Source organism: Sabethes cyaneus, chromosome 1 (genome assembly GCF_943734655.1).
Source record: "Sabethes cyaneus chromosome 1, idSabCyanKW18_F2, whole genome shotgun sequence".
In the NCBI taxonomy this organism is placed as follows: Eukaryota; Metazoa; Arthropoda; class Insecta; order Diptera; family Culicidae; genus Sabethes; species Sabethes cyaneus.
This window is the reverse complement of record NC_071353.1, coordinates 166,116,977-166,131,654: the sequence shown is the minus strand read 5'-3', so window position 1 is coordinate 166,131,654 and position 14,678 is coordinate 166,116,977. Positions and strand designations below refer to the sequence as shown.

At 43.0% G+C, this 14,678-nt stretch overlaps 1 protein-coding gene across 1 annotated transcript in view; it reads right to left on the bottom strand.

The window, feature by feature from the left end:
* Positions 1-1,178: 1,178 nt before the first annotated feature.
* The window catches only part of LOC128737604 (CAD protein), a 31,209-nt gene continuing 17,709 nt past the window's right edge, over positions 1,179-14,678 (bottom strand). Inside the window, exons 5-7 of the mRNA XM_053832282.1 lie at positions 2,048-4,105; positions 1,700-1,984; positions 1,179-1,639 (exon numbers count right to left, since the gene is read on the bottom strand). Coding sequence (XP_053688257.1) covers positions 1,343-1,639; positions 1,700-1,984; positions 2,048-4,105 — 2,640 coding nt within the window. The 3' untranslated portion in view covers positions 1,179-1,342. The remainder of the gene's footprint in view (positions 1,640-1,699; positions 1,985-2,047; positions 4,106-14,678) is intronic.

Sequence of the window (14,678 nt, the reverse complement as noted above, 5' to 3'; positions counted from 1 at the left end):
ACACAAACTATTGCTTTCCTGCTACTTTACTGAAATTAAAGATTGTTTTTATTATCCATGGTTTCCCACGTTGAAGGGATTTTACCAATTCAATCCTATTTTACCAACAGCACATCTTTTCACTGCACTTCTAATGAAACGGCAAGCATGCGTATTCACAGAGTCGTATTATAACCGAACACTACAGCTGTAGCACATTTTTCCAACACAGATATCAAATTCGCCGAGGTTTAATCGTCTCGCAGTAAAGAATTTGCGTTCTGTTGGGGCAACGAGCTTGTGTCATTTTTTCTGGCACACTTCCCTAACACAGACATCAAATTGGACTAGGTTTAAACGCGTTCGTAAAAAATCTGTTGGCACGAGGGGGCTTTGTCACTCTTTCTGGCGTACTTCCCAAGCAAGGACATCAAAATGGTCTAGGTTTAACCCGCGGTGTTCAGAAATCTTGTTGAAATGAGGAAACTTGGTCACTTGTGTTGGCTTCCTTCCCAAGCACAGATATCAAATTGGTATACGTTTAGATCATCACAAAGAATTTTCCAACCAATCACGAAGCGAGAATTCTGGTAAAGCATAGGTTCATTATTTTCAATTTTTCAATAGTTCAACATCAAGAATCCATACTTTTCTTCATTTGGGTCAATTCTTAGAAAATTTTCCGATCGATTGGTGTAAGAATATTGAAAATCGATCGGAAAACCGCTGAGCTATTAGCGCTCAAAACCTTTCATTTTTCGTGACGCTCGCATTTTTCGATTTTTTGGAATGACACTATCTCAAAACTTGCCGTAAGACGTAGTCCTACGTCAAAAGACGAAAACCCCTTGGGCAACTGCCCTGGATAGATTAAAATTCGCGGTTCGGGCAAGCCAAGTCAAAGGTAATATCTTTGCGATTAACCTTACCAAAAGCCCTGAATCAATACAAAATAGGTATATATAAATTAAGATTCGTAAAACGAATCCTCAAGGTTACCAACAGGTCAAAAATGTGGTTCATCTAAATCAAATCTAAACTCGATTGGGTTTACCTCTGCGTGTGATGGCATTCGGAATTCGTAAACTGAGAAGTGTATGTTTTACTTTTATCTGCTGAACTTCTTTTAAGCTCTAATGTAGAAAATAGTTGTTAAACCTACTAAATGAAAAGTCAAGTCATTCTAGCAAGTAGCTAATTGTATTGTGTATATCTTTTTGTATGGCATAATAGTTTGTGTAAATGTTGGCCTTTAAAAAACCATTATATGGTCGCTCACTTATTGAATATATTGGAATAAAAAGACAGTAAAATGCTATGCTTTGTCTTGAAAGAAATCTCCAACGAAACCAACAGACGTAGATCAATACTTACCGAGCACCATCGCCAGAATGGCCATCCGAACGTACATACCGTACTCGGCCTGGCGGAAGTAGGCTGCCCGCGGGTCGATGTCGATTTCCTTGCTGATTTCGAACACCCGCGGCAGCGGATGCATTACGATCATTCGACGCTTAGCTCGGGTCATGATATGGGGGGTCAGAACCAGCTGGCCGCAACACTGATTGTACTCCTCGTCGGAGCTGAAACGTTCCTTCTGGATTCTGGTCATGTAGAGAACATCCGTTTCGGCGATGGCAGCTTCCAAATTGTCATAAACCTTAAAAAAAAGCACATGGAATTGAAATCAAATTGTACAATGAAGGAAAGATCAACGAACCTTCTGCGTTATTCCCTTGGACTCCACAAACTTGCAAATCTTTTCCGGCATTCCCAAGCTGCTCGGACTGACGTAGCGTAGATTTACGTTGTACAGCGTTAGAAGCCGTGCCAGCGAATGAACCGTCCGACCGTGCTTCAAATCACCGACCATCGTAATCGTCAACCCATTGACGGTACCGATCTCCTCGCGGATGGTGAAAATGTCCAGCAAAGCCTGTGTGGGATGTTCTCCAATGCCGTCACCGGCGTTGATCAGTGGTTTACGACAATGATGGGCAGCTCTCTGTAAAATGTTCAAACCACATAATGTTGGGCTGTCAGCAAAAGCAAAAAAAAGCAAACTCACCCCAACGGCTCCCGGTTCCGGATGCCTCAAAACCACCACATCGGAATATCCGGCCATCACCAAAATGCTATCCTCCAGTGTTTCTCCCTTCTTGACGGACGAGCTGGTTTCATCCATGTAGATCACCCGTCCACCCAGCCGTTGCATGGCCGCCGCAAAACTACAGCTGGTTCTGGTGCTAACCTCATAGAACACCGAAGCCATCACCTTCCCGCGCAGTAAATCGTCCAGCGGTGGGTGACGATCCTTCGTCACCCGTCCGCGCATTGTTTGCGCAATGTTGAAGATCTCATTCAGCTGCTCCTTACTGAACATATCGACGCTGAGAATATGTTTTCCCGCAAGACACTTCTCCCGAGGGGCTCCAGAAGCAGCAGCAGCACCAGTGGCAGTAAAAGCCTCCTTCCCGTAGGTACTGGTCGAATCGCAGCGAATCCGTGGCACCGGTGAAATCGATCGCATCGAAAGATCTCCAAAGTGAACCCCAAGCTTGTTCGCTTCTGCAGCACCCGCCCCCCCGGTGGCCAACAATTTAGCAAAGACATCGTTCGTGTGACCATCCGTATCCCAATAGTCTGGACGGGCGTTGTCCAACGTTTTGGTGATGTTCAGCAGATCCAACCCATCCAGGGAACTGCTGTAAATCTTCTCCATCGACGCGGCCACGGTGGGTTTCTTCAGCGGCCACTCGCGTACATTTTGCCCGTAGCCCGGATTAACGAGAACCACCCCATCGACGAAAGCGGTTTCCCCGCGGAGAACGACCCGGTGAACGCGCCCTTTAACCTTCATGCCGGCAAACGGCGTCCAGCGCGCTTTGGATTGCGGTGGACAATCGGGAATGATCCATTCCTCGTTGAAGTCCACCTCAACGTAAGTGTTCGGCTGCTCCGGTAGGCTGAAAATCCGTTTTGGGTTTTTGTAGAATTTCGCTATCAGCTCCTCCACCGTGAGACGACCCTCGTTGACGGCATTCAACAGCAGCGGGAGGATCGTTTCCAACCCTGGGAAACCGGGCGGTGGGGAAGAGGATTCCTTTTCCTCGCGTGTATGCGGAGCATGATCGGTGGCGAATACGTCGATCACGTCCAGATTGTCCCAGAGTGCCTGCTGATCTTCGGGACTGCAAAGAGCCGGACAGACTACGCCTCTGCCGCGTCCGATGCGATCCAGATCGGCGGTCGATAGGAACAGGTGGTGCGGACAGACTTCGCAGGTAATCTTGATGCCGCGCTCCTTGGCCGCTTTGATGATTAGGATTTCTTCCTTGCGAGCTACGTGGCAGATATGAATCGGACGATCGACTAGTGAAGCTAGCAGAATGACGGCAGCCGTCGTTTGGCGTTCGGCGTGAACACACAGCGGAGCACGTTTGGGCCAGTTGGACAGATGCTTTTGCCAGATCAGCATATCGGTGAGCTTGAGAGTGGTAAAAGTTTCGTTGAGGTACATTTTTAGGGCCGCAGCCTGCGGTGCCAGTTCGTTGATGGTGCTAAAATTGGTGGACGAAGCACCGACAAACAGGGCGTAGTCGCAGCGTGCTCCCTTGTGAGCTAAATCCTGCGCCAGCTGGAATGATTGCCGATCCACGATCGGCGGAATGGTGTTGGGCATAGCGCAAACTAGTGTGATTCCACCGGCCAAGGCCGCAGCGGTTCCCGAGTCGAAATCTTCCTTATAGGTTGCACCCGGTTCCCGAAGGTGCACGTGCACATCGATGAATCCCGGCAGCTTGACCATAGCCCTGGAGGACATGCAATCCGTGTGCGTCTTCATCGAGGGAGCTCGTCCGATTCGGTTCATAGCCTCCACCAGAAGTTTAGTGCATTTCACATCCGTAACCAGCGGAATCGAGTAATCCACCGCCAGGCGGCGGGTTCGGTACCCGTGGGTCATAAAGGAACTAACCCGCCTGGCTCCGCCACCCCTCATGGGCAAGTTGATTACCATGTCGAACTTTTTGTTCGCTAGAAACTCCGCCAAGTGGCGCAGCTCGCCGGCACTTCCGTTTTCATCGCCGGTGACGGCCGCGTCGAACGTCCACTGAACGCATTCCACCTGCAGAAGAGAAGGAAAAACAAAACAAAAAAGTTAATGATAAGGGAACTGCGAGCAGGTTTTCTATCTACCTGCCGCTTTACTTTTACGAATATTTTGCAAATTTAGTGCTATGCAACATCGCTAAGTATGAATAAACTATGAATTTCTTATTTTTGCACTCCACTCACTTAACCTTAGCTGAACAACTGAAAATTCGATTAGCCTTTCCCAGGGCCCTCCCATATGAGGTGACGCTGGCGGCAAGAACTCGGTTTCGGTGCTGCTGCTGATTTCTTTTATCATTTGTTCATGTTTTATGTGTATAAACTCGGCTTCAAGCTTTTCGTTCGCCGTTTTTGCTCCTTTACTGACTGCAGTGAAGTTTGTGCCACGATCTCTGTGATTTTTTCTTGGAACGCCACCTCACCGCGCTGTGAAATTCCCTAGCGGCATTAGGCACGAGTGCACTACGTGAATGCGCTATTCCTATTTGTACCGCCCTTGCTTGTAGTCAGACAGGTTATGAGTACCCTCCACCACTTTTTAGTTCTTCGCCCTACCACCACTAGCTTCGGTCCAAAATAGTCGATGCCTATAAACGAGCATGGCCTCATAGAGATGACCCCACAGGGAAGGTTAAGGTAGGTTTCCTCCGTTTCCTCACATTCATCTTGGAAGATTTTTTCTAGAGCTTTCATGTACTCCAGTGCTGGGAATCTGCTTCTTTCTTTGTTGAAGCTTGGGCAGATATAAAGTAAGTGATTAAGGTCCTCAGTTTTTGTTGGCAAGCTTCACAAAGTCCGTTTGGCTCAAAACCCCATTGTGCTCTTTTTTCTTTGGTTAATGTGTGCCCGCTTCTTTACTCTGTTCAGAAGCTTTATTTGAGGATTACTGAGTAACAAATCATTCGACCATATTTTCCGTCCTGGTGTTTCCATTATACGGTAGTGCCATTTACCTGTTTCTGCTGACTTGTTTTGGTAAAACCTTTTCCAATCGTCCCAGATTTCATTTTTGCTAAGTACAAGCGCGTCTTTCAATGTTATACCGTTGAAGAAAGATTGTTTCTCGACCGATTTCGCTACTGCTGCTTTATCAGCTTTCTCGTTTCCGGCTCTAGCATCTAGCGAAGAGGGAAATAATCAGAAATATCTTTTACAGAACACCTATCAGCAAAACTCTATCAGAAGAAACTCCAAATGTTTCCTACTTAACACAGGTAACTAACAAACATGCCGACCTTTTATTCCAAATCCATCCAACCGATAAAAACATCGCACGCGAATTGATCCCTCGACCATTCAAGGAATTGAATCTCGCTACGTTAATCGAACCCTCTTTGGGCGAGCAAAATTTTGCTTTGTTCATGGAATTTGTTCATGGACGAAACTGGCCACTTGTCTGGGTGTTCCCGAAAATCCCCGGAACTTGTCCAGATATAACCAACGTGGCGCTAGGTAGTTAAATTCTGTATGTAATTTGAGGTGTCGCATGATAAGTCATTGTTCGCGTTCGATACGGACCAATTCCCAGAGCGATAACTTAATCCGGAACATTTCCGGTTAGTCCCAATACAGCGTAAAACTTTTAAAATGATCGCCCCAATGGGTATATGTTGCCTAAAAAATCAATACCGGCTGTGATTTACGTTCATTTTGGAGGTGTCTTTGGAGATTTTTATTTACTTCGTATGAGCAATCTGGCCTTTAAAACTTCAAAAGGGCGTAACTCAAAAATTCGTCGATCGATTTTTTGTAAAAATTGGCTCAGAGGTGTAGGCTGGCCATTCAAACCAACTGGCATTTTCCGTTTAAATGGCCTATTTTATTTTTTAATAACGGTATTTTGAACACCGTGTTGTTGTTTTTTGCTCCATCCGTGTAGAGTTTATTGAAAGAATTGTACTTTACTTCACAAATTTCTCTAAACCGTTTCCGCTAGACTCCACTGCTTGAATGTACTTTTGATTATTTTTGCTCGCCCAAAGAGGGTTCGATTAAGGGGAAACCGAAAGTGGCTCAAAGATGGCTGGATAAATGGCTACCGTTCGAAGCATGTATTGTTTTGCACCTTAAAAATGCATCTGTATTGGCAGAGCACGCTTTCGCCACGGAATCAGTGCTTCCAGTGCTGTTACAATTTCCTAAAACTTGTCATTCCATTTATCGATCTGCTATATATCAACAAACGCTCAGAAAAACATAATTGCTAATGGAAAATAAATTTAACTGATCATATCGATCATTACGTGTTCATAAAAGCGACCAATGTATAATTTGGAATTAGTTAATAGATATTTGGTTGCGCACATATTTCATTGTACTAGCGGTTTCCGAAAAAGCAGCAACACAGTATCAAACTTTCGTCACATCAATGAGCTTTTAAAGAGCTTTCAACTTTCGCCGCATCGATAAGCTTAGAATGATGTAAACAAACAAAACGCAAGCGCAGGAATCAAAAACTGGCCTCCGATGCAAATGGATTAATTAAACATCCTAGTGATCCTACGCATTATTCAGTTGCTGCTGTTAATTTTGATTGAATCAGAATGCCGTGATAAAGAAAACAAACCCTTTTTCGGGATGTTTATAGTCAGTGCGGTTGGCTGCGGATCAGCTGTTTATGTTTGCAAGCTCCGCTATTTGACATATATTACCAATACTAATGCAATATTCAAATAAACGTTTAGGTTTTTAACGAACACATGAGATGTACAGTACAGTGTTTGTCGCACTAACACAATAACGTTAGCCACTTACGGTATCGCCTTAAAGTAGCGAGATTCTATTCATTGAATGGTCGAGGGATCAATTCGCGTGCGATGTTTTTATCGGATGGATGGATTTGGGATAAAAGATCGGCATGTTTGTTAGTTATCTGTGTTAAGTAGGAACCATTTGGAGTTTCTTCTGATAGAGTTTTGCTGATAGTGGTGTTCTGTAAAAGATATTTCTGATTATTTCCCTCTTCGCTAGATGTTCCAATCGTTGTTGCATCGGCAGTTGTCCCGATTCCGCCAGCATGACTTGGATTGGGGTGCTACGTAGGTAACCCATGGCGTACCGGATGAAGCTGTTTTGGGTTGTTTGAATAGCTTTTAAATTGGTTTCCACAGCGTTACCGTAGATCGAAGCGCCATACTCCAAACGGCTTCTGATGATTGCATTGATGATTTTGACCACGGTAGCAGGGTTGGAGTCTCCATTTCTTTTTGATATCATCAGGGTGGCAACTCAATCTGTGATTTCAAATTCCTGGTTTTTTCCCGGTTTTCCTGGTCGATTTTTGAAAAATTCCTGGTTTTCGAATATAACTCAAAATTAGCCTCAAGAATGGAAAAATACAAGTTTTTTGTGTTGAATATTATGCTGGAAAGTTTGCCGGGTTATCTATTCCCTTTCACTGTGAAAGAGTAAAGATAAAAATTTATATTTACCACACTGACTAGGATTGAAACCAACGGTGAGTCTTCTCTAGCAGAATTTTCTCATGAAAATGCGTCGGCTACTTCAGCTAAAGGCAAACATTATGAGAAAAATCTGCGAAAGAAGCAAAATCGGGACAAAATCGGACTAGACACTTTTTCTCGTCCAGGTCTGTCTTTTACAGACCTGCGGTTCCAAGTTAGGATGGTAAGCCGTCATTTTACGGCATCTTTGAAAGATGCGCTTCTCTGTATGCCATTCCCCCAAACTCATTCGTGCCTACTTATAAGGGGCATGGATTAAGATTTTAGGTGGTATGGCTTAACTCTTGCAATTCCGCATGACGGATTAAACGCTTTGCTAGGTCATCCCCTCGGAGATGCTAAGTTTCCTAACTAATTTAAAAGCTTTATGCTCTTTTCGAAGACGACCAGTATCCCTTCGGGAGTAGGTATGCTTTACCGTTTTTACCGGTATTACCAGGCACTTTTCCAATACCGAATTACCGGTTTTTCCACGATCAAAACCGGTATTTTCTTGCATGATTAAATAACAACTCAAGAAGCTCAAATCGCTGGTAAAACTTTGAAAGTATAGGGCAAACTTAATTTCATGACTGATAGTTCCCCCAGTTGGCCTCGAGGTATGGTGCTGGTCTAATAAGCCAGTCGTCGTATGTTCGAATCTCGACTGAGAGAGGCTGTTAGTGTCAATAGGATCGTAGCAACTGGCCCTGCAGAATTCTGTCGTATAAAAACAGAAGGTCAAGTTTTGATAACGGAATGTAGCACCTAGGCTTTGCTTTGCTTTTTTTAGTTCTAGCAATAATAATTCAATCATGTAATTTTTTCAAAGGGAAACCCCTGAAACACCTCACTGTTGTCAGCATAGAACCGGAGTGCCTCGTGCTTTTTAAACAGTTGTCTCCAGGGCTTCGACCGATCCTTTTTTTCTAGCGCAGTCACACCAACGCGCATTCAAGTTCACACCGTCCGTTTAGAGGTGGAATACGAACGGTATGCATAACACAACTGGCAGTTTGCTCAGTCAAACGCCGATAGCACGCAGCAGAACGACCGCGTTCTAAAACTTTTTGACATTTTCGTTTCGATCAAATTGCTATTACCGTTTGGAGCAGCGAATGACTGCAAAACAGTCAAATGACTGGCAATCACCACGCTAACGAAAACCAACCGCACAATCGTATGATTCAATACTACAAAAAATAACCACTACATGTGCATGGAAGAAGTCGGTCGGACTCCGTCCAATACAAACGAATATTTTGCTTGCGTCGGACTGACGTCCGGGTGACAAACTATTACTGTGAGCAGCCGATTTGGAGACAAAAAGAGAAACGAAAAAATACGTCACCGAATGCTTCCAGTCAGTTTGCAGTTTATATTCTCAAAGCGCAAAGCAAAACGGGAGATCGACTGTTTGCTTTTGCTGAGATGCCGCATGAATTGTAAGACGGCAGCAGCGCAAGCGGCGGATTGACTGGATTAAAAAAAACAGTCAAATGATCGTTCGAAAAGCGGAGTTTGAATGCGGAAAGTTCGCATTCACGGCAGTCACATTCAACTTGCGATCGCTTTTCAAGCCCTGGTTGTCTCCATTCAACTCAGTTGACTCCATGTGGCACTCATCGCTAATTTCCCAGTAGTTACAAGTCGCGGCTTGATCTGGTTGAGCAATCTAGCACGTCGATCCCACCAAGTGCTGGTGGGGTAGTTGAAAAGAGAGTGCGACAACTGTCATTTGGCATCCTTACGACAAGCCCAACCCACCGCAGCCTACTGACTTTAGCTAGATACACAATTGCAATCTTTCCAAGAAGTTTATGTAGCTCGTGATTCATAAAACGTTCCCACTCTCCGCTTTCAGTTTGTGCTCCGCCAAACACGAAGAGCGCGTATTTCCACTGTGAGTGACGTCACAGCTTCAAGTCTGTAAAGAACTACCGGTTAAATAAGGGTTTTGTACATTGTCAACTTCGTACAGCGGCGTATGCTTCTTGATCGTAGCGTTTTGCGAAGGGCAAAGCAGGTCCGATTTCCTAGTTGAATGCACCAAATTATTAAGAATATTGCGCAACAAAAAATGTGCGATATACAGTGAAGCTGTTCAGAAAATCTTTAGTGAAAATTGACGGAGTACTCTAGAGAAATGTCAGAACACACCAAGGAAGAAAGATTCGTTCGGTTGCTAATACAAACTAGAATAGAAACAACTTTCTGATTAGTTAGAATAGCCTGTTGACAGGGTTGAGCCAATTCTACGGGCTCCAATCATCTCTTCGAACGTCTCTGCCTGGTCTAAAAAGTAGATATACGCTGTACTAGTTATGCGATGTGTAATTCATGAAGAATGAAGAAATCGTTGCATTGCCAGAACCAGTCCAGGCTGCTGTCGAATTACTGTACCGGAAAAATTGCAAACTCTACGACTCTAGAGCTGCTGTCGGAACACCTTTCAGGTATCGCACAGCTGCTGTTCGATTTACTGTATTGTTTCAATAATAATTTCAGAGAAAGTTCATATATTTAAATTTATTCGTTATATAATTAACCGCCCTATTCGTGATTTAAAAACAAATGACTTTGTAATATTCTTCGAGACATCGAGGATGTTTTGCTAGTAAAATTCTGTAAGGTACCGTGACCGCTCCTAATTCTGCGCATTTTTCTTTATATAAGTATTTTTTAACATTGTGCATAACTATGATCATTGCATTACTTTTTTATAAATGTCTGTTGAATATTACGCCATTATTCACAAACGGGCCATAATATTTGAGAGCAAAATAATTTATCATGAATCTGAAAGTATTTTATATAGCAGAAAACATCGTCGTTAAGATCAACGCTAAGATTGTCCTTCTAGAAAATTAACTAATTTATGATCTAAATTCTTTGCAGTGATCAAATTACACAGCATAACTTGAAAGAATAATTAGTTTTAGTCATGTTTTAGACAAAAAGAGAGATTGCATGCATTGCTTTCCTTAGAAAAATGCGATGCAATAATGCGCAGATTTAGACACAGATCTTTTTATTCATGTTCCAAATTCTGCGCAGTAATGTATCCTACGAAGAAATCGCGAAAGAATACGCAACCTCACCCAAATGGCTGAGGTATAGAGGCATGAGAATTCAAGTAGTATCTTTAACGTGCATTGATTGGCATCCTGTGCTGTGTCTCGAGGTCCGAACCTACGAGCGCCAATTCATGAAACAATGTTGTCTATTTTTTTTTAAGTCCAACCTCATGGGGCTGTCAGAGAGTGGGCAAGTGGTTTCTACATGAAAACAGAATTTTTAGTGTTAGTTTACAGTGTAATGTTCAGTATGCAGAAAACCCGAATCAATTCGCCCTTCACGTTATCAAGAATAAAATATTTAAAATGAGGCAATCAAAATGATTACAATATTCCTTTGCCACCCGGACAGCACAAAAAGGCCGGATCATGGATTTAATGATGGTAATGGTAACTATAAAGACATAAACAGCATGGCAGGAGTATTTATTTTCACTTTTTGGATGCGCAGAATTAGGAGCAAACATGTGCAGAATTAGGAACATGGGCAAGAGAGTGCGCAGAATTAGGCACCGTGGATAAGTTTACAAAACGAAAAATATACTCAATTGCTGGTCGACTTATAATTCCCATATTTTTAGCAGATATTATAGACCGTAGCGCTACACGTTGAGGCTATCCACGTTGTTAATTTAAATCTAGAATATTTAGAATAGCGGAAGAATCATCAAAATGTCTTAACTGCGCAGAATATGGTACGTTCACGGTACTTCCTTTTTCCAAGGACACTGAATGAAAATTCTCTGCCTCCGCAAATGTTTTCATTAACATTTGTTCTCGTTTAAGAGATGATTTATCATTTCTCTTCGCGTTCTAAAACTTAATTTTTTTAATGAACTAATCAATTAGTTATGCCTAAAGAAATTGAGTACCATTGATTATGGAAAGATCTTTTTCTAATCATAAAATTTTTAAATGTAGTTTACGATTATTAACTTTGACCGGTTTTCATCAATACCGAAAAACCGGTTTTCGAAATACCCCCGAGTATTGGCATCTCAATAAGGGAGTACAGGTTTTCTTTTGTTTAAATGTTTTTGTGACGTTTTCTTTCCCCCATCCAAACCCTCCCATTCTTCCTGATCCTTTTCCCTTCCCATCAGGTAAGTGATGATGAGAAGCCAAAGCGGCGAGGCACAAATGTCCAAAATAAATATGAAGAACGTGCCACCCGACCCAAAAATACCTTCTGAGGATTGAAACCACCCGTTTCCATAAGTTAACTTAATCTAGTACGATTAACTACTTTAAAGAGGAATTTCGTACTTATTGAAAATTTAAGTCATTCTGTAACTCGAATTGAAAGCTTGCTACTCAATTTTGTAAAATTAAGAGTTGCGGAATGTGGCCACAGATTACTTCACAGACCCTTGCCCAACAACTTGTCTTGCCAGTTGGTTCAATGGGCAAGAAAAGCTAGCAGCTTGTAGCTCCAAATACTGGAACTAATCGAGGTCCAAGGGGCTCACGAGGCTCGGAGCGAATAAACAATAAAAAGGATCGTAGCCTGATTCTAAACACGGCCAACACCAAGATTGAGTGTGCACGAACCAGCGCGACTAAGACAGCAACCCATCAATGATACTCGAACGAGCTGCTCGAGCCAAAGATGCTGATACCTGATGATACTCCAAGCTGGGCAATTAAGAAGTTCTGTAAAAGCGACAAAAGAGCCAGGGTCACTACTAGTAGACATATCCACTTATTGTAGAAATTTGTTGCTACTTTGCTACTTTTTAATTTTTTTAGTAGTGTTAGCACCAATGCGAGGATGTCGCCACGGGCAGAGCTGACTAATTACTGATCGACTGTCCGACCGACCGAGACAAGCTTAACCGTTGAACTAAACATTTAAACAACTCTTCCGAGTCTCAAAACCCGCAGACTAGAAAAATTAGCAGCGCGTGATGCCCACAGTACGTCGCATCGACCATGTCAACCCGGAGGTCCCGTCGTTAATTGAAATTGGATATATGAAGTCTTGAAAATCACCAGGAATAGTCTGCATTTCAGCCGAGATGCTGAAAGCTTGCCCAGTATCGTCATCGCAAATGTTGCATCAGCTCTTCAGCAATATCTGGGAAACTGCAACATTTCCGTTGGATTGGATCCTTCTGTGAACGCTAGAAGGGTTGCTACAGGAGTGAGACAGGGTTACAAACCTTCATCGCTACTGTTCCTCGTCGTTATGGATAAAATTTTATTTGGCATTGATACCAAACCTAACCGAGAATTACCCTGAAACTTTTTGACAATGGAGTAATTAAATGACCTCGAGGCGGCTGACGACATTCTCTTGCTCTCTCAATGGCAATATGATATCCAGAGAAATTTAGATTGTCTCTACTACAACTCCAGGTCTTTGCGACCATAGTCGTCGCAAAGACCAAGTCAGTGGGAGTGAACAATAACAATTCCTCCAAGTTCACAGTTGAGGTTGAGGAGGTGGAAGATTTTGGTAGCTAGACAACCCCAGACGTTGTTATCAAGATCGATATAAACACACGACTCAGGATAACTAGCGGCGATTTTTTGGATCTTACTTTGGAATGTTTGGTGCTCAAATCAGATCACTTTACCGACTCCAACACGGATTTTCTATTCTAGCGTGAAATCCGGTCTATTGCCTGCGAGACGTGGTGTGTATCTATCAGCGGAGACAACTGCAGGTCTTCATTAATCGTTGCCTGAATACATTATTCGGGCTTGGTGGCCTAACACTCGATCGTCGATATCACCAGCGCCAGATAGAAACAGAGATTTGGAAACGTAGGCACGTAGTGGTGGATCTGACATATTTTGAGAAAAGAATCGAACGAAATCTGCAAGAAACCTGGACTCAACTGTAATCCACAGGGAGAGCAGAAGAGGCAAACCTAGAGGCTAATGGTGGGTTACGCCGTCAACGTCAGTCAATTGATTCAGACTATTGATGCAAACCTCTCGTGACGACAGGTGAAAGTCAGGGCATATGACCGTCGACAGTTGGGAAAGCAGACTTTTTGGTTTTGTCGAACCAACGGACATGCCCACACAAGTAATTAAGCATTCAGCAAGCATCTAATTTTTTTCCTGGTTTTGGGTAAAAATTCCTGGTTTTTCCCGGTTTTCCTGGTTGAGTTGCCACCCTGTATCATTTTAACCAGACCTAACTTTTGTCTTACTTTGCTACAGATCGTCTCTATGTGTCTGCGGTGTCTAATCTCACGGTCCAGAGTGAACCCCAAGTACGTATGGGTATTGACTATGGAAGTATTCTCTCCTAGCACAGTTATTTTCAAATGGTCCGTGTGTTTCCTTGTAAAAGGGATGACTGCAGATTTTTGCGTGCTTACTTCTAGGTTCAACTCAGTCAAATTGCGAATTAAGTATTTTAAAAAGTTTTTTAAATAGCTAGCCGCTCATTCTAAAGTTTCAGCCTTTGGCGATTACCGCAAAGTCATCTGCAAATTGCACGAGTTCGCAATCTTCACAGGAGAGATTGTGGAGGTTAGTGGTATAATAGTTAAATAAAATTGGCGAGAGTGGGCAGCCTTGAGGCAAACCTTCGCTAATGTCCATTTTTATCTGTCCTTCTTTAGTATTTAAGATCAAGGGCCGTTTTCTTAGGTATTCGAACAGCCTTGAAATTAATTTTTCGGGAATTCCGTAATCTGAAGGTATAGAAAGCAATTTTTCCGTGCCAACCGAATCGAATGCCATTTTAACGTCTAGAAAAGCTACTCCTATTACTTCCAGATTGTTCTCGCGGCAATCAGCAATTTATACATGTATACATGTATACATTCTTTATGGTAGCGATCTCGATTAAACGGTCTTTCACCACCGCATTGATTAATTTCATTTCCACGTTCATTAAGGAAATTGGCCGCCGGGAATTTGGCAACGAAAGGTCCACTGACTTTTTTTTGGAATAGGGCGAATCTCAGTAGTTCTTCATTCGTCCGGGATATTCTCCGTCGAGAAGATTTCACTCAATTACTCGAAAATTTTTGATTGGAGGCTGCAATCCAAGTTTTTTAGGATAAAATACGAAATGCCAGTAGTTCCTCGGGCGGAGTGGGCT